General features: G+C 40.4%; 1 protein-coding gene across 5 annotated transcripts in view; it reads left to right on the top strand.

Moving 5' to 3' along the window:
* ANKS1B (ankyrin repeat and sterile alpha motif domain containing 1B) overlaps window positions 1–24,759 on the top strand; it is a 444,013-nt gene that overhangs the window by 210,547 nt on the left and 208,707 nt on the right. For all 5 annotated transcript variants that reach the window (XM_030479097.1, XM_030479093.1, XM_030479096.1 and 2 more), the window contains 2 exons: window positions 3,362–3,945; window positions 5,843–5,915. In XM_030479097.1, the coding sequence (XP_030334957.1) occupies window positions 3,362–3,945; window positions 5,843–5,915 (657 nt within the window). The remainder of the gene's footprint in view (window positions 1–3,361; window positions 3,946–5,842; window positions 5,916–24,759) is intronic.

Genomic DNA, 24,759 nt, shown 5'->3' with positions numbered 1-24,759 from the left:
ATTTATTTATTTATTTTAAGTAAAGTTGCCTATTTTAGCAAGGATACAGTAGAAATATTGTATTATCCTGTTCAGACTTTTTTATACTTCAAGTTCTTGAGACTGAGACGTTGGGAATTTGCATAAGCAATGAAGACAAGTAGTTGCAGTTCTAGATATGGTGGAGTTTGAAGAGGTTATTCAGTATCTCATGCTTCAGGTCTTAGGTCAAAAAATACTCACTTGAAATAAGACAGAAAGCATACTCTGGGAAGTAGTTTTATGACTATTTCATGGATTTTTTCTTTCCTCCTATGAATTCTTTGGAACAATACAGTGATTGGTAGGCTACTATACTATTTAGAGCACAGGTTTCGTCCATCTCTGTACTCTCACTATTCCCGGAACATAAAAGTATTAAGCAGTAACAGCATTATGAAGCTAAAATAGTAATACAAATCTGTATTAAAAGAGCATTAGACTTGAAAGTTATCAATTTGAAAGTCAAAAGATTCAGAAGTACAATTGGATCATTAAAGTGTTGGCCAGAAAGGATGTGTGGAGGTCATCTAGTCCATCCTCCTGTTTGGTGCAGGACTGTCACCATGAGATCAGACATAACTTTTTGTAGCCATATCTTGAAAATCTCCAAGGATGGAGATAGCATCTCTCTGGATAACCTGTTCTAGGGCTGCAGTGCAGCATGCAACGCTGCTTGCTTCTCATCCTTTATCATGACCATGTACTCTTTTTTTTTTTTTCCGTACAAATCCAGTCTTTTTCATTGTTCATCATAGATGTGGCTTGCATTGCTCAAAATCATGGGGTGAAGAAGGCATAGCTATGAGATCTTTGCTTCCTTTGTCACATAATTAAGAAAGCTCTTACTTAAAGCAAAAAGTATCAAGGAAAAGGACTGACAGCTGAGGCAGCTGAACACCACAGAAAGAATGCTCAATCTCTGCCAGAGTTTTTGTTACTCTGATTAAGACAGATCAAACTTTATCCAAATAGTCATTAAAAGTATTCCTTGTTTTTTTGAAACCTGAATTTGAGACATTAGGGTTCTGTTACTTACAGAACTACTGACATCAATAGCAATTGTGCTATATTCTGTGTTATACAATGTTAAGTACTCTGAACAAGGCAAATCTTAAAAGAATTTCAAATTGAATGTCCCAAATTTGTAGACATTTTCAGCATTATATTCTTGTGCCTTATCTCCCATTTATCAAATTAGGATGTTATCACATTACAACCTTACCCTGTAAAGATATAAGTTCATATATGTGAAATCGTTAGATAATGGGCATCATAAAAAATCTAAGGAGCTGTTGAAGAATTTGATATTCAAAGAAGAATTTGAATATTGTGCAGTAAATAGGCAACAGAACCATTCTTTTTGAACAAGGAGAATATAAAGTATTGAAGAGCTTCTTCACTAAGAGAACTTCATTTTGAACACTAAATGAAATGGGCAGTTGGTTTGTTGGGGTTTTTTTTAAATAGTAGGTGATCATATAAAAAGTGAAATACAGTGCTGCTAACACATAAGTAGACTAAAGGTTACACAGGCAACCTTAATTTTCATCTTTCCTGACTTTCTTAAAGCATTTAGATGTGTATTTTAAAGATGAAAGTTATACCTACAATAGAATATGTATACCTACATATGCACAGTAAAATAACTGTACTGGCCTGCCACAACACATGGTGAGTGTCTTCACTCTCTAGGATCCACTGACTATCAATCTGATCTCTGACTGTGGTGGGAGTTTACATACTTCTTACCCATGAAGACATGTAAAATAAGATATGTCAATCTGGAGCAGAATCCCAGCTACTGAATTTTTCATGTGAAGGAAAAATACCAAATTCAATCATTATTTGCATAATTTATTTTTAATTTTAAGTTCACCTTCAAAATTGCAGACATACAATTAATTCAGCAACTTTCAGAAGTCAAAGAAAGTGAGAATATCCCATGTCCTTTCCCCCAAAAACAACTTTTCTGGCATTTTTGATTCCTTAAGCTCTGTCAAGTCCCACAATGTCTTAAGACTATATTCTAGTAATTTATTTCCCAAAGAAAAGTAGATTTTCTTAGGCTGCACTCCTAATCTTGGTTAGAATTTTATCATGATATTTTACCAAGTAAGAAAAACTTTAAGTTTACATTTTTAAGCAGCTGACTAGTAAAAGAGCTGATGATGTTTTAAAGTACACAACAAAATCTTTCTTCTTTCATTCATATAATCAAATACTGCCTTCTTTTAAAAGTGCTTTTTTTTTCTCAAGCAAATATTTCAGCAAATAGGAGGAAACTGCTTCATTCTTTGCAAATTATTCCATGATGCTGTGTTTGATTCCTTCTCGTAGCTAGTGCTATGCATATGGTCCTACAGTTAGAGTCTACATATGAACATACAACTTCTAGCAAGAATAAGATGAAAGTGTTTATCTTTAACAAAGTAGTTATAGAGGTGCAACTGTTCGTGAGGACACAGTTATTCTGAGTAGAATATGTTAGAATATGTTAACTTAATGCCATGTGGATAGAGAGACGTTGTCCATACTAGTACTTTAAATGACGTAGCACAGATAGAAAAAGGTCTCTTTTTTTTTTTTTTTCCTTTTTTTTCCTTCTCCTAGTCCTTACAGCAACAGGAGTAAAAAGAGCTATAAATCTTTAATAATCCACTCTGACTATGCCAAAAAGTGCATTTTTCTGTAGTTTATTTTTTTGTGTATATGTACTAAATTGCATCTAAAACTTGGTTCAAAAAGACTTGATTTCCTATTCTTTTTTTTTTTTTTTTTGTAATGGTTACTATTACTCTGAATCTATTTGCAAAAGTTCCCAGAAATAAAACCAACACTCATATCTATTCTTTAGAGACTGTCAGTAAAAAGGCATCATAGTGTAAATTCACTATTATTCTAATGACTATAAAAACTAAAATCACTAACAATACTCCTGACAATACTGGTTCTTCATGTGTTTTACTACCTACAAACTAACTAGCTAATTCATCATACTAAACTGTATAATTTGTACACATTTCAACTTAATAACCAATTAATGAGACAACCATGAAGTTGATGGCATAGCAATGGAATTTTATAAATTTGTTATTTCATGGAATTTATGTGTAGCACTGACTGGTTTTGGCTGGTTTTCAAACAGTCAGGATAAAATAGTCAAGTTTAAGGAGAGAATTGTTTTTTAAGAGACTAATAAATCAATTCGTGCCATAAGTATCTTTTGTTTCTGTACATAAGAGCCAAGCAGCATACAAAAGTCACTTTGCAGAGAGTAAGGGTTATGCTATTTGCAGTATTTTATCATCCTGGTTTTTTACAAGGTACTCTCTCATTTCAGAGCGTCTTTGCCAGGGAGAAGCATCCACTGAAAGCGAGCTTCCTGAAGGACACCCCGCTGAAGAGTTTGCAGGTTTACTACATGGATCATCACCTGCGTGTGACCCACCTGATAATCCATTCCAGCTGTACAGCAAAGTAAACCAGTGCAGCAGTCCACTAGAGAAAAGCATTTTGAGCAAGAGCACAGTTCAGCAGATACAGCTACAGAAAGAAAGCAGCACTGATCCTCCTGTTAAGAAAAAAAAGCCACCAGTTGTTAACAGAACCATATTTCATACTAAAACTAAACCAGTAGAAAATCATACGTTGGTTGGCACATCAGGCAGGATAAGTGAACAATGGGTTATCACCACTGGAGGATTTGTTGAGCGAGCATGCACACTTGGGAGAATACGATCTTTTCCAAAGACATTGCTTGAAATGCAATTGTGCAAAAATGTGTCAAAATCTGATTCTAATCTTATCACCCATCCACCAAATAACAAAAAGGCAAGAAGCAACTGGAGTGAACCCACACCATACCAACAATGCTCCAAAGGGAATTCGGAGAGAACACCTTCCTTCACATCAGAATGGGAAGAAGTAAGTTATATTTATTTCTAAGTACAACAAAATATATGGCATTGTGAAAATGCTGTTATTGTTTTCAGTTTCAGAGATGAAATAAGAAGTGCATCTTCCACACTGCAAATCTTACGAGACTATGTCCTAGTGTAATGCACAGTAGTTTGACAGCTGGCACAAGATGCAGTGCATTTCTGTTCAAACGCTGCACGCTTAATGAAGCCTATTGTGTCCATGGGGAATGAAGTTAACCAGAAGTAATTCTACGATTTGTTGTGACATTGAAATTATTTTCTACTAAAGCCTCACCACCAACATTAATAAAATTGGTAAAGTTCTTTGCAGCTATGTCCATATTTAGATACTTGCTAATTATTTCCCACCATGGCAATGCTCACCAGCAAGAGACAAGAGAAGATGTCTGGAATGGAGAGTCTAAGATTTTTAGGTTGATTATGCATTCAAAAACTCTCCTTATATAACATATTATGTAACTGGTATTTGACCTGTGTACAGAATGCTGGGCATATACCTTACTCTTTTGTGAAGTGGGAATACACTTTCAGCTGCAGTGATTTCGGGACTACTAAAAGAAATGTCCACGCTGAGTTTGTAGTACACATGCTTGCTCCTACAAGAGACTTTATTTTAGTTTTATAACTAGCTTTAGAACAAATTTTAAACACATCTTTTTCTCCTCCTGTGTTACATTTCAAGGATGCAAATAGTTCTTCATAGACACAAAACTTCCCATCTTACTGAAGTAAATTAAAAGTGGGAAACGTTTAAATCTTACTGCTATTACAGCTTTTCTCTTTAAAATGACTGTGATGGGAAAATCTATGTATCTCCAGACTGCTATTTTATTTCAGAAAGAACCCACAGCTTGTTTGTGTGTTTGGTTATTTTTCTAGTAAAAATGTTTCCAGCTCATCTTAATGTCTGTTTTGATAGGGCATCTGAAGGCAGTTTTTGTTGTAAAGGAATGACTTTCTCAGTGACATGTTCTTTAGATCAGGTTTTGATCTTAATAACTTAGATACATTGTTGTGAAATCCTGGTATGGGTCAGGTCCAAGTTTGCCTTGTTAGGGGGATAGCAAGGTTTGGTTGTTCTTAAGAGTAAGAAAAATGTAGTTTATTTTAAAAACAAAAGGCATGAATTCTAAATCTTCAGGTTCTGACATAATTTGCAGATTGTCCTGGTTTCTCATATCACCAGTGCCAAATACATAGTTTTTTTAATGGAGGCTAGTGTTTATCTAATAGTCCTAATATTAATCTTAGTAAAACCTGTTACTCTGTGTCTGTCTTCTTAGACAACACCAGCTTTAGATTCACTTTTTGTTTTATCTTGTTCTTAAAGAAAATAAAATAGGTATAATATTTTTGACATAGTAAGTTCAACGTAATTTAGAAATGTGCAAATGACTTTTGGGATCAGTGTGGTGCTGTTTCATGAACAACACCGTTCTGTGGTATGTGGGGACACATCTATGTTTCGTGCCTATTTGTGGCCTTGGGGCAGATGGAAAAAAGGAGCATAGGAAGTTCTCTGGAAATCTTCAATGAACAATTGCTTTAGCACTTCACAACACACAGAACAATATTCTTATGCATTAATATTACTACTTAAATAGATCTCTGCTGGTTATACCTACATGACCATAGCCATCAGTATGAAGAGAACTGTAGAAAAAGAAATACTAGTCAAGCTTTAGCTTTTGCTAGTGTACAAATGTTGCAAAATAAAAATCAAGGTGGAGAAATTGTCTACCTTTGATTTTTGCATTTTGCAATATTGATTGCTGGTTTTTTAACTATAGTAATAATTCCAGGAATTTATGCATGAAAAACCAAAATGACATTACAAAGATGGGGCCCATCAATTGTTCTCACTATTTTCTCTTTTGTAGATTGATAAAATCATGAGTTCTATAGATGCTGGAATTAATACTGGACTGGGAGAGATGAGTGATCACACTACAAGTAAGGAAAAACAACTAACTATTGTTTAATTTTGACTTAACTGTCTATAGGAAAACTGTGGATAAGATATTGCTAAGTAACCCACTGTGTTGAAACAATTTGTAGGTATTTGAATAACCATGAGCAGAATCAATGTTGTTTACTGTTGGAGATGCATTAGGTCCAGTATCCTGGAGCTGTTACTTTAAATAGCATATTGGAGTCATTAATGTTGTTTTGAAATCTTACCAGAAAGAATACTCCATTAATGTCTCATACTGAGGCCTTCCTGCTAGGGGGATATTTTCCAATCTTTTTCAGCTGAGTTGTTGTTTGGAATGATGGGACCCCGAGTATATACAATCCAATAGCTGCTGACACTTTTTAAAGCATCATGTTATCTAATGCTGCTTCAATCAAATATTTGGCACAGGGCTGAAAATGTTGCTGACAGCCAGTGACTGGTGTTAGCAATGTCAGGAAAATTTACAAACCTTCCTTACCATGGTGAATTCTAAGAACTCCAAGTCATGCCTAGCCTTTTGGTGTGTCAGTATAAACCTGTGCAACAGTGCTGATAAGAATTTTGAAAGTATTTTACTGTATCTTCCTAACTCATGGAAAGAAAACTGACTTGTATGTCTGGATAATTTGATCTTGAGGCAAAGCTATGTTAATTCACCTACACTGGTATACCCCTGTTAGCAATTCCAATTACTTGGTTTTATCTGTTGGACAGGAGACTATGTACCTTACTGCTTAAAGTTAAAAAAAAAAAAAAGAAAAAAAGTATATTTAACAGCGCATTTCACAGAGCATTATATCTGTACAGAATGAAACTGTGTCATCGATTAAATAGAGTTGACACAGCTATTTTAACGGGAGCTGGACAGTGAGAAGGGAATCTAGGAAAAAGACAAAAAAACTGATTTTAATACAAATGTAATTGCAGATAAAACAAGCAGGTTCAGATTATTACTGTTCTAAAAGAGTAAGGGGCAATATCATGAATAGTGCTAGGCATGTTGTCCTGGCAGGCTGTTTTTTCTTCCTGAAACTTGCAGTGTTGGGAGGGAGAATTATTCACAGAGAAATTCTTGGTTAGGACCTAGTTAATAATTTCTGAATTTGCTGAAAGTAATTCAGGATTTGCTTGGTTTTGGTCGTTTGTTTCTTTTTTTATCATGGTAGTTGCACTGGGTCTGGCTGAGATGGAGTTAATTTTCCCTATAGCACCCCTCATAGTGCTGTGCTTTGTACTGGTAGCTAGAAAGTTGTTGGTAACACCACCAGTGTTTTGGCTACTGCCTAGCAGTGCTCACTTGGCATCAAGGCTGTCTCTCCAATATCTCTCCTCACCAGTAGGCTGGGTGGGCGAGATCTTGAGAGGGGGTATAGCCAGGACAGCAGACACAAACTGACCAAAGGGATATTCCATGCCATATCACGTCTGCTCAGCAATAATAGCTAAGAGAAAGGAGGGACGGTGGGAGGGCATTTGTTATTATGTTTGTCTTCTGGACCAACTGCTACGCATACTAAAGCTCTACCTCCCAGGAAATGGCTGGACATCACCTGGTGATGGGAAGTAGTGAATAGATCTTTTGTTTCCTTTTGCTTCCATGAGTGGCCTTTGCTTTTGCTTTATTAAACTGCCTTTATCTTGACCCACAAGGGGTTTTTTCCATCTTGTTTTCTCCCTGCCTGGACCTGCTGAGGAGGAGAGTGATAGAGAGGCTTGGTGGGCACCTTGCATCCAGCCAAGGCCAACCTACTGCAGTACTTCTTGGTCCCCCAGCTGGGGCTCCAAGAATTCGAGGTTAGGATAGTAACTGGGAGAGGTAAAGAGCAAAACATGGGCTGAACAGTGTTATAGAGTAGAATGATGGTGCGGAATTTTGGTTATTGTAATTGTTGTAAACAGATGAGGGGTAGATTGTGTGTAAATTATCCACTTCTGGTTTTTGTTTGGTATTGTGATGATGTTATTTTGTTTTGGTGTGGGGATTTTTTTTTTTTTTTTTTTTTTTATATGAGTGAAGATTGTGTGATTTTAATGATAATCCTTAAATATGTGATTCACAGAGGTGAGGGGTGGAATACATTGGGTTTGTGTGGCCAGGTTTTGGTAGCAGGGGGACTACAAGGGTGGCTCCTATGAAAAGTGTCTAGAAGCTTCCCTTATGTCCAACAGAGCCAATGGCAGCTGGCTCCAAGATGGACCTGCTGGTAGCACCTCTGAGATAACATAGTTGAGAAGGGGGCAGGGAGAGAAATGGGGCAGCAGCAGCCAGAGAGAGGAGTCAGAGTATGTGAGAGGAACAGCTCTGCAGACACTAAGGTCAGTTCAGGAGGAGCGGGAGGAGGTGGTCCAGGCACCAGAGCAGAGATTCCCCTGCAGTCCATGGAGGTCCACGGTGGAGCAGAGCTCCACCTGCAGCCGAAGGAGGACCCCGGAGCAGGGGGGTGCCCAAAGGAGGCTGTGGCCCTGCAGAAAGCCTGCGCTGGAGCAGGCTCCTGGCACTACCTGTGGCCCTGTGGAGAGAGGAGCCCCCACTGCAGCGGGTTTGCTGGCAGGAATTGTGACCCTGCGCAACTAGACCATGTCACCCAACGCTCTGTCCTTGAACACTCCTAGGGATGGAGCATTCAGAACCTCCTTGGGCAACCTTTTCCAGTGCCTCACCACCCTCACAGTAAAGAATTTCTTCCTTATATCCAACCTGAATCTCCCCTGCTGAAGTTTGAATAATATAGTAGTACAGTATCGGAGTGTACAAGTCAGAGATTTCTCTTACTGTTGAACTGAAAGCATCTATATTAATGAAATTTCACTTTTCTTGTCTAATAACTTTTTAGCAAACAGTAAAATTTCTGATAATACTGAAAAGCAAATGTATCTTGATATGGAATTCTTCATTTTAGTATTTACTTAGTCCTGTAATTCATATCATACTTTAGTGTTTTAATGAACTGTTAGTAAAACCAAAAACGTATTAAATTTAAGCACAAATATTCTTAAGTTACTAGGCACGAAGAGGTTTTTATACTACATGGTATCTCATTCTCAGTGAAAAATATTTGAGAGGAAATGTGTCATACACTGATAATTCAATAGCTATGTTTAAATTAGACAATGATGACATCTTGTGATGAAATCCTTGAATGGATTTACAGGAACATTGGCCTATATTTTGCTACTAGCGAAATCTGGAAAGACTTCTTTTAGCTCTCCAGGGGAATCTCATAAGAAACAATTAGAGGAGCAGTGAAAGGTGAGAATCAAAACTGGCCGAGTGTGGTCATAAGGACTTCATCCACAGCTTGCATTCAGAAACAAAAATATTAAAGCAGAGCTTTCAGTTTGGTAGTAGGACGGGTAATGGAGGAGTAAACTTGAAACTACAGAGAGAGAGGTGGCTGCTGATGTCCTCTAAGGGCATGGAGCATTCAACATCTGAATAGCTTACCACTGAAATCAAAAGCAGGAGTGCTGACTAGAGAACAAGAACTAATCTCAGTGATAACAGACAAGAAAAACAATAGCCCAAGCAGTACAAAAACTCTATTGTCAAGTGGAAATAAAAGAATGTGCTCTTGAGTGACTCTACTCAAGGTAATGTGGAGACATCTGCACCACCAGGCACTTATGGCTGGTGTGTTTCTCCACCAGAGTCCAAATTTGCCAAGCTGCAAAAGATTCTACTGATCACTAGCATGTGATAAAGAATACTCATGATACTGCCAGTAATGATCAAAATCAAAAGTGCTTATAAGGCTCTGTGGCAATGGATAAAGAGGTTGACGATTCAAGTGATATTATTGTATCTTCTCTCATATCCAAATCAAGCATCAATTAGATACACCCTAAATATATCTACATGGCTTCTATTGTGAGAGAACTTTAAATTAAGAACCACGTGGCAAGGACAAAAATCTTCATCTTAAATAATTGAAATTTGACATAGGTGTAACCCCTGAAAAAGACAGGATTACTTAAAACAAGATTAAAGAATTGACTAGAAAAAGTCATGGGTGAGTTTGCCAGCTGTTTGTATGCTTATGATAGAAGAAAAGGGAACAGAGGAGAATTAACTGAAGAATGAATGAGCAATAGACAAGAATTAATTGAAGATTATGGCCAAATTGGCATTGTAGAGACTTTGTCATATAGATTACACTAGTAGTCTAGAGGAAAGAAGAAAAGAAATGTTGGCTTGTATTTCAAAAATATAATGGACTTGATAGTAATGGGAGATTTTAGTTACCACAGCACTTGTTGGGAAAGAATTTACATTGACAGACTGCCCAGGAAAAAAGTCTCAAGAAGCTAGACATCAATAAATTCAGACAATTTATTTTAAAAAATCTCTAGGGTTCAAGTTAAATAGAAATCTGCAGGGTCTTCAACAGAACACTGCTAAAGGCCATAATACAAGGTTCACCAATATGAAGAAGAGAAAGTGTAAAAGACCAGCTTAGATAAATTGTCATTTTTCTTTCACTTTAGATATAATAAGGAAAACATCTCTCTTTACTAAGCTTTGTAGAATAGCACACACATGTAGAGACAAGTCAGAAGTGCCAAAGCACTCAGTGAGATGCAACTGGCAAGAGAAATGAAGATTTAATATAACATAATTACATTAGTGCAGTAATAGGGAGAAGAACAAAGAAATCTTTGGCACCTAATAGAGGTACTGCAGGAAAGGAAAAGCTGCTCATAGTAGGTGTAGAGAAGGCAAAAACATACAGTGACATTTTATCACATATTTTTACTGAAAAGGTCATTGTTGAGCATATGACATACACATCTAATCCTTAGTCTATAACCTCAATTGTAGATAAGGAAAGAACAGGTTATATAGGGTAGGTATCTTAAAACTGATTTAATGAACTTCATTTTGTGTTACATAACTGTCTGAAAAACTTAGACCTGTTAGTGGGTTTTTGTGAGAATTCTTGGAGAATGGATGAGGTACCAATGGACTAGAAGAGAATGACGTAGAACTTACCTTTAAAAAATGAAAAAAAGGAGAATGTGTGGAATCTTTTCAATTCATAGAAAAGTCACTGAACAGATAAACTACTTAAAGTAGCTAAAAAATAGTGAAGAAATAAGAGGCAACATGGATTTGCCAAGAGCAAACCTATTAAAGCAATCTAATTCCCTGCTAGGAAGGGATATCAGATTTTTGTAGGTGAGGAAAGAACAGTAGATGCCCAGTATTTGAACTTCAGTTAAGGTTTTGACATTGTCACATGTGTTTTTCTTGTTAGCAAATTAAAGAAACATGGGCTTAATTAAAATAATGGTAGGTCAGATGAACGAAGCCTATTCTTAATGTCTAAATTCAGACTTCTTCAGTGTAGACTGCATTGAGTACATCCAAGCCACTGAGTTAGATAAGCAGGCACTTCTTTGGTATTATTCTTTACATCTAAGTGGCACTAGAAACATTGGTAAAGAGAGCCTAGAGGACGTCCTCAGGTATAGTGGTCTAAAACTATCTGGAAGGAACCTCCCCCTCTTCTCCCTATAACAAGACAATATACTGAAGCATCCAAATAGATTATTAGGGAGATTGTAACCTCTGTTACATTCATCAGCACTTTCAAGACTTCTGGATATTTGCTAAAATTAAAAAGGATATCAGTTGGGGTATAACTGACCTTGGCTTGAGTCGATTGAATAGATTGAGTTACTGTTTTAAGTCACTTTGAGCCTATGTTGCAGTGATTCTGTGACTACTGGGATAACATAATTTATATGGAACCTGTCTACAAGGTAAAGTAAAAAGAAGAAACACTTCAATTTCTGGTTTTTAATTTGCCTAAGTTTTTCAAGGCACACATAGCAGTATTTCTGTGTTAGTTGGAGCCCAGTAGCTGTTCAGAGGTGATTCAGAGTTTACTTACATTTGCAAGTCACTTGAAAGGGAATAATCAAGAAATAATCTACTTCAGAGGAAAGTTGGGTTTTTTTGACATGGGTAATTGGATATCATATCATGGTTAAAGCAAGAGTTGTTTCAAGTCAGAGCAATTAATATAATGACAAGGAAAATTGTTAAAGGTCATTCCATGTCAAAATAATCTACAATCAGTTGAGGACTGTGCTGGGCTTTTGAGAAAACCACTTCTGTCAAATATGTTCTAGCACATAGAGGGTTATTTACAATTTTATAATTCTGCTGATCATGAATTCTTTTTTGGGTGCTAGCCGTAAATGCACTATCCAGTTGCTGTGTGCATAAAAGTACACTGTAGTCAGGATTTCTTTGGTCAGCTGAGCATGTACTATTCTCCAATGCCTTCATTGTTCCACCTAGATGCATATAGGGTACAGTTTACAGAATTATCTTCAGTTTCATGATCTACAATTTGAGCTTGGAACATAATATACTGGCAAGCCTTTTCTTACAGCTAAAGTAGGCAAATTTCTTACTACATTTAGCAAGTTTCGATTTTACAAAGTTTATTTGTTACCCTTTTGTGAGAATAGTGCCTTTCTGTATGCTTGAATATAATCCTAGCATCACATTCAGCGTCTATGTCTAAATGTCAGTATCAAAGCTCCAAACTTTGCTCAGTGAGGCTTCCTGAGTGCCTTTCAAAGATGACTGCTATTTGTTACTAGAAGAGGTGCACGCAACAGAATTTTACCAGATTAAAAAACAATAATAAAAAAGTCACTTTCAAGGAAGCTAGCAAACCTTCTGAAATATTTACTTCAGCAGTACGTATTATCATGTCTACAACTTAAGAGAGACTCATGAGCTGACTCTTCTAGAGCTACTTTGAAACCAGAAGGACTCTGGAACACTGACGGCTGTGCCTGAGTTGACTCCATGTGAGCTGTATCTCATTTGAAAGTAGCAGAACTGCAGTGGGTTGTGCTATATTCAGAATAAACCCTAAAACTCCACTTCACATTAAGTTTTTCCACAAACAAGACTTTATTGCTTCTGGATGTGCCCACTACGTTTGTGTGTTTCTATGTCATGTAATACATATTTAATGCCAGTAGTAGGTCATGGAACACTGTATTAGAATACGTTTTGTGTTCTAGGAATGAATGAACACACACAGCCAGAAAAGCAAAATGAAAGGAGTAAGAATTCACATTGTGTCCTGTATAGCTGTAACGTAATTGAAATTGTGCTCCTTTGACAACCAGGAGCTACATGTCCAGTTTCCTCTCTTTCTTCCATCTGTTCCACTGCCACTACACAGACATGAAGCCTTCATCCTCCTTGCTATGGTTCTGCCTATGACAGCAAAAATTTCACTCAGAAGTCAAACTTTCTTTTAACAAATGAAGCCTTGCTAGGCTGGCCCTTTTTCTGTTTGCTGCCATATGGTTGCGATTTTGGCAAAGTGGTCTTCCTCCAAAGCTGTTAATATCCTCCCTCCTCCAAGGGCAGAAAAGAGATAAAATATAAGTACTTAATTAAGGCAGAATTTTAATTAGATTTGTGTAGGCATGTTAGCATAAGGCAGTTTTCGCACTGGTAAGTTATATACTTGAAAGTATGTACTTTAATTGTTATTTAGTGTCTGTTTTGCAGCAGTTACTTCCCCTTTTTAAATATCTGTGTGGTTAAACTAAGCACTTTGATGAAGTGGATTTAATTCATAGATTTTAATAAAATGAGCATTGCACCCTCTCACAAAGTGGAAGACCTTTGAAGCTTACAGTTTTGAACGGACAACTCTAATTTTGCAATAGCCAACACCACCAGACTGTAAAATAAGAATAACATCACTTCCCTCCCAACTGCCACTTTCCCACTGAAGCTGATACACTGTGCAAAATAGACCAAAATATCTGTAGCATCATAAAGTGGAAAAAAAAAAAAAAAAAGAAAAGGCAGAGGGAACCTGACTCTGTAACTGATAGAAGAGGGACCCAATGATAGGAGACAGCTCCAGCAGCTGGTCTCTGCCCCCAGTGCTGTTTGATGCCTCCTTAAAAGGAAATGCATGTGCAGTTTGAGATTTTTAAACTGCAAGTCTATGAACTCTTTACCATCAATTATAGGACTGCACTGCAGGGAACAAGGCCACACATTTGGGTTTGATTCTGCACTTCCTTGTATTTTATTAACAACTGCAAAGCGAATGTGGAATTTTAAGTTGCAATGGCAGAACTGCTGAGGCAAATTTGCCTAAGTCAAGTCAGTATGAGATATTATGGAAGGAAAAGGTGATTCTTGTTTCAGGCAAAACTGTTTTCAGTCATTCATTTTCTCTTATGAATGTCACTCACTCTCACACTCGTTACCCAAAAAGCAAGCATGCATGCTGTCCTGGATTCAGCTATAGCAATCATTTTAATCCTTCTTAGTAGCTGGTGCAGTGCTGTGTTTTTTAACTTTCAGCCTGGGAACAACGCTGATAACACTGATGTTTTTTGTTGTTGCTAAGTAATGTTTATTCCAACCAAGGACTTTCTCAGTCTCATGCTTTGCCAGGGAGGAGGGGAAGCCGGGAGGAAGCAGAGACAGGACACCTGACCCAAACTAGCCAAAGGGGCATTCCATACCACAGCACGTCATGGCCAGTATATAAACCGGGGGTAGTAACCCAGAAGGCCAGATCACTGCTCGGGTCAGGCTCGGTATCGGTCGGCGGGTGGTGAGCAATTGTATCCTCTCCCCTTGTTATTTCATTAATCATTATTATCACTGGTGGTAGCAGTAGTGGTTTTGTATTATACCTTAGTTACGGGACTGCTCTTATCTCAACCCGTGGGAGTTACATTCTTCCGATTCTCCTCCCCATCCCTCCGGGAGCGGGGGGGGGGAGGAAGGGGGGGAGTGAGTGAGCAGCTGCGTGGTTCTGAGTTACTGGCTGGGCTCAAACCACGACAGTTCTTTTTGGCGCCCAACGTGGGGCACGAATGGTTGAGATAACGACAGATCTGACCAGAGTGTGTTTTATCATATTTGTGATAAGCATTCATTGTTACTACTCGTCACAATGGTGATTATTTGACTCTCAGACTTGTTGTGCTTGATCTGAGAGTTTCAGCATGTTGTACCTTACTTACAGCCACTATTTGCTGTTTTAGCGTTTATCGGCTGGGGGGCCTGGGCTAAGGTTCTTGTTTCACTGTACTTCCTGGTAATGGCTTGTAATACAATAGACTCATTGATCATGAAACCGGTCTGGTTTGTGCTTCCAGCGTGGCCATCACCTCTGTACATTGGGAGGTATATAATGAAATATTTTAGCAATTGCATATCTTTTTTTTTCTCCTCGGGGGGTAAACTTACGAAGGAAGCATTCTCTTTCACCCCCCGCTCCCCCACCAGCCTATTTGCAACAGCAGTTGAGAGTTCTGAAGGTTTTAGGTGGCCTTTGAGTACCCTTGAAACCTGCCTGCTGATTGTGCTGGGGATCAGCATGTTGGCAAACATACGGAGTGTGTTTTACCCATGGCCATCCCGTCGTAGGAACATCCTATTTCGTTTAATCTCAAAAATTCAGCAATATCAGGTTCGAATCTGGTCTAGGATTAGACGACGATATAGGAGGACCACCAAGAGATTTTCCATGAGGCTGGACAGTTATGAGTGGCAGGGTGTGTGGGATAGTATGGGCAAGTATCTAGGCCAGTGGGCCCCTCCAGTGCTTTGGAACTTCACCACTGAACAAGTGCAACATCCGGAAAAACTAGTAAAACACTTAAACGAGGTGTGCTGTCGTCCTGGTTATACCAGAGAGGGACAAATCATGGCAACATGCTGGGGCTTGGCCTATGCCTACAGAGCCCTGCTCAACTCTATGCAGCACCTTCAAAGGGAAAAAAATGTCTCTGGATCTGATGGCAAAACAACAGACAACGCAGCTATGCCAACTACAAGCACAGCAGCTACTCAGACCCTGACCACAACAGACAACACAGCTACTCCAAGTACAGCAGCTACATCAACCCCAGTGACAAGCACAACAGCTATTCAAACCCTGACCACAACAGACAACGCAACTACTCCAACTTCAAATACAGCAGTTACACCAACCGCAGTGACAAGCACAACAGCTACTCAAACCCTGACAGCAACAGACAATGTGGCTACTCCAAGCACCGCAGCCACACCAACCCCAGTGACAAGCACAGTAGCTACTCAAACCCCGACAGCAACAGACAATATAGCTACTCCAAGCACCACAGCTACACCAACCCCAGTGACAAGCACAGTAGCTACTCAAAACCCGACAGCAACAGACAATGCAGCTGTTGGTGTTACTCAACTCCCAAGCACAACAGCTGCACCAACCCCAGCAATAGACATTGCAACCACTCCAATCCTAGTGGCAGGCACTGCAGCCACTCCAACCACAGTGACAAACACTGCAGCTAAACCAAATGGCCAGTTTGTGACAATGTCTGTTGCCCCTGTAAGCAAAAGCAGATGAGAGGCACAAAGAGCAACTCGCGAAGTGAAGAAAGATGAAGACCCAGTGCCATTACTATATGCAACAGCACCTGAACAAGAGTTACTACTACGTGGGTCATAGGAAGAGGAAGAAGAAGAAGAGGTCACTTCTCGACCCCGGACCTCAACCGAACTACGGAATATGCGAAAAGATTTCACCCATCTTCCAGGGGAGCACATTGTCACCTGGTTGCTCCGATGCTGGGACAATGGGGCCGACAGTCACGAACTAGAAGGTAGGGAAGCCAAGCAGCTGGGATCACTTGCTAAGGAAGGAGGAATTGACAAAGCGATTGCAAGAGAGAAGCGAGCCCTCAGTCTTTGGAGGCGGCTCCTGGCAGCTGTGAAGGAAAGGTTTCCCTACAAAGACGATATTACGAGTCGCTCAGCCAACGGGACCACGATAGAGAAAGGCATCCAGTCCCTGAGGGAATCAGCCATTCTAGAGATGGTCTATCGTAGGCCGGATGCCAGGAACACATCCGTAGATCCAGATGAAGTCGAATGTACACAACCCATGTGGCGGAAACTTACACGGAGTGCACCATCATCATATGCCCACACATTGGCATCAACGACCTGGAATGATGGAATATCACCAACAGTGGATTGCCTGATTCGTCAGCTCCGAGAGTTCGAAGACAATCTCACCCCTTCCATCATTTCAGCTGTGGAAAAACTGTCCCAGGAGTTCAAACAATTGAGAGACGATTTATCCGATCTATCCAGCTCCCCACGCGTACCAACCCATGTCTCAGCTATTAACAGAAGGCGCCCTACTGCTCGAGAAAGAAAATATAGGAGGTACACGCCACGGGCCACCCTATGTTTTTACCTGCGGGATCACAGAGAAGACATGAGAAAGTGGGATGGAAAACCTACTTCAGCTCTGGAGCAACGGGTACGTGAACTGAAGAGGAGAACAATGGTCAAGGATGATCCTCCCAGGAAAGGTGCTGCTCCAGTCTCTGGTGAGCAGTTTCCCAGATGGAGTGAAAGAGCTGATTTTACTCCAGCTCCTGTGATAAGGAATACTAATCCCTTTCTACAAGACAGAAGTGGAGAATTTTATGATCACTATTAGAGGGGCCCTGCCTCCAGCCAGGTGGAGGAGAGGGATAATCGGGTTTACTGGACTGTGTGGATCAGATGGCCTGGCACATCAGTCCCACAGAAGTATAAGGCTCTAGTAGATACCGGTGCACAGTGTACTCTGATGCCATCAAGGTATCAAGGGGTGAAACCCATTTCTATTTCTGGAGTGACAGGAGGATCCCAAGCGTTAACTATGCTGGAAGCTGAAATCAGCCTGACTGGGAGGAAGTGGCAAAAGCACCCCATTGTAACTGGTCCAGGGGCTCCATGCATCCTTGGCATAGACTATCTCAGGAGAGGGTACTTCAAAGACCCAAAAGGGTATAGATGGGCTTTTGGTATCGCTGCCTTGGAGACAGAGGAAATTAAGCAGCTGTCCACCTTACCCGGTCTCTCAGAGGATCCTTCTGTTGTGGGGTTGCTGAAGATCGAAGAACAACAAGTGCCAATTGCGACCACAACAGTGCACCGGCGGCAATATCGCACCAACCGAGACTCCTTGATTCCCATCCATAAGCTGATCCGTAGACTGGAGAGCCAAGGAGTGATCGGCAGGACCCGCTCACCCTTTAATAGCCCCATATGGCCAGTGCAAAAGTCTAATGGAGAGTGGAGATTAACAGTAGACTATCGTGGCCTGAACGAAGTCACACCACCATTGAGTGCTGCCGTACCAGACATGTTAGAACTTCAATATGAACTGGAGTCAAAGGCAGCCAAGTGGTATGCCACAATTGACATTGCCAATGCATTTTTCTCAATCCCTTTGGCAGCAGAATGCAGGCCACAGTTTGCTTTCACTTGGAGGGGCGTCCAGTACACTTGGAACCGACTGCCCCAGGGGTGGAAACACAGCCCTACCATCTGCCATGGATTGATCCAGACTGCACTGGAACAGGGGCAAGCTCCAGAACACCTGCAATACATTGATGACATCATCGTGTGGGGTGATACAGCAGAAGAAGTTTTTGAGAAAGGGAGGAAGATAATCCAAATCCTGCTGAAGGCCGGTTTTGCCATAAAACGGAATAAGGTCAAGGGACCTGCACAGGAGATTCAATTTTTGAGAATAAAATGGAAAGATGGACGCCGCCAGATCCCCACAGACGTGATCAACAAGATAACAGCAATGTCTCCACCAACTAACAAGAAAGAAACACAAGCTTTCTTAGGTGTTGTGGGGTTCTGGAGAATGCACATCCCAAATTACAGTCTGATTGTAAGCCCTCTCTACCACGTGACCCGGAAGAAGAATGATTTCAAATGGGGCCCTGAGCAACAACAAGCCTTTGAACAAATTAAACGAGAAATAGTTCATGCAGTAGCCCTTGGACCAGTCCGGGCCGGGCCAGATGTGAAAAATGTGCTCTATACCGCAGCTGGGGAGAATGGTCCTACCTGGAGCCTCTGGCAGAAAGCTCCAGGGGAGACTCGAGGTCGACCCCTTGGCTTTTGGAGTCGGGGATATAAAGTATCCGAGGCCAGCTATACTCCCACTGAAAAAGAGATACTGGCAGCCTATGAAGGGGTTCAAGCTGCCTCAGAAGTGATCGGAACTGAAGCGCAGCTCCTCCTGGCACCCCGGTTGCCTGTGCTGGGCTGGATGTTCAAAGGCAGGGTCTCCTCTACACATCATGCAACTGATGCTACATGGAGTAAGTGGGCCGCACTAATTACACAATGAGCTCGAATAGGAAATCCCAGTCGTCCAGGAATTCTAGAAGTCATCATGGACTGGCCAGAGGGCAAAGATTTTGGGATGTCACCAGAAGAGGAGGTGACGCGTGCTGAAGAGGCCCCACCATATAATGAACTGTCAGAGAGTGAAAAGCAATATGCCTTGTTTACTGATGGGTCCTGCCGTATTGTGGGAAAGCATCGGAGATGGAAGGCAGCTGTGTGGAGTCCCCTGCGACAAGTTGCAGAAACTGCTGAGGGAGAGAGTGAATCGAGTCAATTTGCAGAGGTGAAAGCCATCCAGCTGGCCTTGGACATTGCTGAATGAGAAAAATGGCCAGTACTTTATCTCTATACTGACTCATGGATAGTGGCAAATGCCCTGTGGGGGTGGTTGCAGCAATGGAAGCAGAGCAACTGGCAACGCAGAAGTAAACCCATCTGGGCTGCTGCATTGTGGCAAGATATCGCTGCTCGGGTGCAGAACCTGGTGGTGAAGGTACGCCACGTAGATGCTCATGTACCCAAGAGTCGGGCCACTGAGGAACACCAGAATAACCAGCAAGTGGATAAAGCTGCTAAGATTAAAGTGGCTCAGATGGACTTGGATTGGCAACATAAGGGTGAATTATTTTTAGCCCGGTGGGCCCATGACACCTCAGGCCATCAAGGCAGAGATGCAACATATAGATGGGCTCGTGATCGAGGGGTGGACTTAACGATGGACACTATTGCCCAGGTTATTCACGAATGTGAAACGTGTGCTGCAATTAAGCAAGCCAAGCGGTTAAAGCCTCTCTGGTATGGAGGACGATGGCTGAAGTACAAATATGGGGAGGCCTGGCAGATTGACTATATCACACTCCCACCAACCCGCCAGGGCAAGCGCTATGTGCTTACCATGGTGGAAGCAACCACCGGCTGGCTGGAAACATACGCTGTGTCCCATGCCACTGCCCGGAACACTATCCTGGGCCTTGAGAAACAAGTCTTGTGGCGACACGGCACCCCAGAGAGAATTGAGTCAGACAATGGGACTCATTTCTGGAACAACCTCATAGACACTTGGGCCAAAGAGCATGGCATTGAGTGGGTATACCACATCCCCTACCATGCACCAGCCTCTGGGAAAATCGAACGGTACAATGGGCTGTTAAAAACTACACTGAGAGCAATGGGTGGTGGGACTTTCAAACACTGGGATACACATTTACCAAAAGCCACCTGGTTGGTCAACAGTAGGGGATCTGCCAACAGGGCTGGCCCAGCCCAATCAGAACTTTTACGTACTGTAGAGGGGGATAAAGTTCCTGTGGTGCACATAAAGAATTTGTTGGGGAAGACAGTCTGGGTTATTCCTGCTTCAGGTAAAGGCAAACCCACTCGTGGGGTTGCTTTTGCTCAGGGACCTGGATATACTTGGTGGGTAATGCGGGAAGATGGGGAAGTCCGATGTGTACCTCAAGGGGATTTGATTTTGGGGGAAAACAGCCAATGAACTCAATTGTACGCTGTTGCCTGCTCTATAACACTTTTATAGCCCACCAGCTAGATATCTTCAGGTCACCAGCCATTGACCCTGACTTCCCTCCGATCATCACCTCAACAAAGAATGAATTTTGAGGAAACCAGACGAGCTCAGCAGTGACCAGATGAGTTTGGCGGTATCATCAGCAGGCAACAACCCAACACTATGTACCGTCCCTCCTGCCCTGAAAGACTATTACAAGAGATGGAGCCTGACACCATGGACTGGATGAGTTCAGCAATTTTACAGGGATTGGTCCATGGACTAGGGAACGATATCTTTCTCTGTGTGTGGGTGTGGGTGTATATATGTGTATATATGGGACAGGGGTGATGGTGTGCTGAGAGATGTGGGATCTGAGCATGACGTGAATGGTATGGAATAAGGGGTGGATACTGTCCTGGGTTCAGCTATAGCAGTCATTTTTCTCCTGCTTAGTAGCTGGTGCAGTGCTGTGTTTTTTAACTTTCAACCTGGGAACAACGCTGATAACACCGATGTTTTTAGTTGTTGCTAAGTAATGTTTATTCCAACCAAGGACTTTCTCAGTCTCATGCTTTGCCAGGGAGGAGGGGAAGCCGGGAGGAAGCAGAGACAGGACACCTGACCCAAACTAGCCAAAGGGGCATTCCATACCACAGCACGTCATGCCCAGTATATATAAACCGGGGGGAGTTACCCGGAAGGCCCAGATCACTGCTCGGGTCGGGCTGGGTATCGGTCGGCGGGTGGTGAGCAATTGTATCCTCTCCCCTTGTTATTTCACTAATCGTTATTATCATTGGTGGTAGCAGTAGTGGTTTTGTGTTATACCTTAGTTACGGGACTGCTCTTATCTCAACCCGTGGGAGTTACATTCTTCTGATTCTCCTCCCCATCCCTCTGGGAGCGGGGGGGGGAGGAAAGGGGGGAGTGAGCGAGCGGCTGTGTGGTTCTGAGTTACCGGCTGAGCTCAAACCACGACACATGCATAGCCAAGTTGCCCATTCATGGCCGCTTGTGTGTAATAACAGCAAACTAATTATTTTGATAGATCTTTAGGAGTCAACAGTTACTATGGCGTGGTCCTCTTGATCCGAAATTTTGTTTACTTCAGTGGTGCTCATTGTTTTGGCTTTCTTATCTTGGATATTTTAGGGCTAGAGTCTATCTTGCTTTTGGAATTACAGGAAGGTGAATATCACATACAGTGTGCTGTATCACATACAGTTGTTGCTGTCCTCCTGTGTAGTGTAGAGTCTTCTGCTGACAAATCATCTGTGCTGTTCTTTTATGGGAGCACGCTCCTTGTCTTGACACAAACACATTCCTTAGTGTTTTACCACTGTCAGCTGAGCCCTTGGTTATCAATACAGACTATACCTTTAACCGTTTGTAGCACTATTCCTCTCGTGCTTACACACAGGCATTTCTACTCATGTATTATTCATACCAATCTTCATATTTATTATAAAAATCTCTGGAATTATTTGAATGGTAATTTCAGTGTATGTAATCACCTAGATTATAGAACAGTGGAGAACAGAAGACATATAGCTGTAAAATATGTGGAAGAAATATTTTGGGCATTTATTTATCTGGAGCATGTTAGTCAGAATGCATTGCATGCCACTGAGCTTACCCAAAGATCACATAAATTCTACAAAGAAATCACAAAGAATTGGATTAATATTTTGTTGACTTCTACTTTGTAAAAGCCTAAACAAGAGATAAAGACACATCTGTTTTAATGATCCATTGAATCCCAAAACAAACCTTGCAGAAGACTAGGCAAACTACAGGATAATTGTAGAGCTTTTAGCTGTGTTTTAAAATAAGCACAATGGGAGCTGGATACAAGAAGCAGCAAGCATTTCTTTTTTTTTCTGTTATTCATGTATTCCTATTATATTGGCAATTTTAACCTGTAGTGTCATAAATGTAATATTCATCTATATGCTCTTCATACACCAATTAATTAGAGCTGTTTTTGAAACAGCCTGCTACAAATGAAGACAGACTAAACTGAAAATACAGTAAAAATGTAAGTCGTCAGACCATATTTACCCATGTAGTCTCTAACCCTGATGCATTTTCTTTTTACATGTACACTCTCTCTGTAAGTGCCTATCAACATATACCTTTTATCTCTGTCAATGCTTTTTGTGTCCTAAGTTAGGCTTCTTTTTGCAAAACTGTTTGCAAAGCAATTCAATCATTATATTCATAGACTTGAATAAATGATTTCTGGCATATGTCTTCTAGAAGGAATAGAAATGATTGACAGCAAACAGAGAAACTTAAGAAAATGGAACTATAATATTACAAATCTTGACATTCATCAGTAAGTAAATATATAACCTAATTCTTGTAAATTTTGTTTGTAGTCTGCTTGTGACCATCAGATATTGACATGTAAAATTTAGATACTGTGCAACAGGACTGCTTGAGCAAAGGAATCTTCTACAAACTCTCTTTTAATTGGAGGATTAACATTTAATTTGGACTGACTTAATGTACTGAGACCTTTGAGAGGTATTTCACCACATCAAATGTAAGATTTTGGTGAAATAGCAGAGGAGGTTCAGACCCCATTCTGGTGTTTTTATTTTCTCCTTTGGAAAAACTTTAAACCTTGGCAATCTGGTCAGTTGTAGCATTATTTCTGAGTAACCAAACTTTTTTTTTTCCCCCCCTCACAGAATTAATGCAAGGGATGTATTCTTCCTTAGAAAGCATATACTAAAATGTTTGTCAGGCATAAAGAAACCTCTCTTTTTATTTTGTAGAAAGACTTAATCTCAGAAAGAGGAGTAATGCAACCCGCATTCCTACCATCTCTTCCTTCATTTTTTTTTATTAACCTACTATCTGATCCTTACATTCTACTGTTAAATTTGGTTAGAATACAAGTCTATATGACCACAAACATGAACAATTTATGTGCAGTTTGCATATACTACTCAAATCTATGAAAAGTCAGTATACTTACCACTGTCTTAGAGCTTTGTTTCAGTATTTTTAAAATCATCTCACATTAAATAATTCCTCTTTAGAAGGAGTGAGAGATATTGAGTTATAAAGAAGACATGCATGTTGATAAGCAAAAATGTAATGAAGTGGGCCTACACCATATTCATATACACCCATAATATTTATTTCAAGACAGAGTGCAGAATGGTATGAATACACAGATTGCAAAACTTGGAAAATCGTATTTTCATCAACTTCCAAGGGCATGAGGTTCAGAAATATTGACAAATAATAGTGAAATGGAGAGTTAAGTAGTATGATGTTTAAGAATGTTTGGGGACAATGCTAAGAAGAACTGTATACATTACTGTACAGAAATTTAAATGAAGCAAATAAAAGTTATTCTCACTTTAAAAGTTTGGATATACCTGTCTATGGCCTAGCCTTACAAAATTGTTCTGATACAAATAAAACCAGCCAGAACTCCAATTAATTGGTTATGAAAGTTGCTTCAAAAATAATGTTACTCACATTACCTCCTAGATTCTGTTGGTAGTAAATAGGTCCCTAACTCTAAAGTGGATTTGAAAACATTTCTGAGGATGATAATGTTACTGCTGCAATCTGCTCTCCCTGGTCAGTTCTCTCCTCTGTCAGACCTACCCGTGAAGTCACTGAGCTCTACATATGGTAGCTTTTTACACTATGGGGCTGAATATTGCTGAGCTATGCCCATCTAGATAGGCAGTAAAAGGACAAAAAAAGGTAGATTACAGACTTCAGAACTTGAAAAAGTGTATTAAGACATTTTTCAAAGTTATTTCCAGTAGAACTAAGGTCTTGCCTGTTTCTCCATTGGACCATGATAGTCCAGGGGGAGTACTGTTAATCTGTATCATCTTCTCAAGGACAGTTTGGCTGGATTTCACAAAGTTAACGGCAGAGTGTTTGTTGGTGTGCCGAAAGAGTGACAAGGTAATGGTGCCCTCATTCTATAATGCTCTCTTGATCATTCTACTGTAATTCCAGAGGTTAAGAGATATTTTCTTCAAGCCATGATAAATGACATGAAAAGAATGAGCAGATTACTTGAAAATTTTACAAGTCACTTGTTTAGGTTAGGCTTTATCCTTGCAGTTTAATCTGAAACTTGCAACTAGGAAATCAT

This window comes from Strigops habroptila, chromosome 3, assembly GCF_004027225.2.
Source record: "Strigops habroptila isolate Jane chromosome 3, bStrHab1.2.pri, whole genome shotgun sequence".
NCBI classification, from domain to species: Eukaryota; Metazoa; Chordata; class Aves; order Psittaciformes; family Psittacidae; genus Strigops; species Strigops habroptila.
This window is presented reverse-complemented; position numbering and strand designations above follow the sequence as displayed.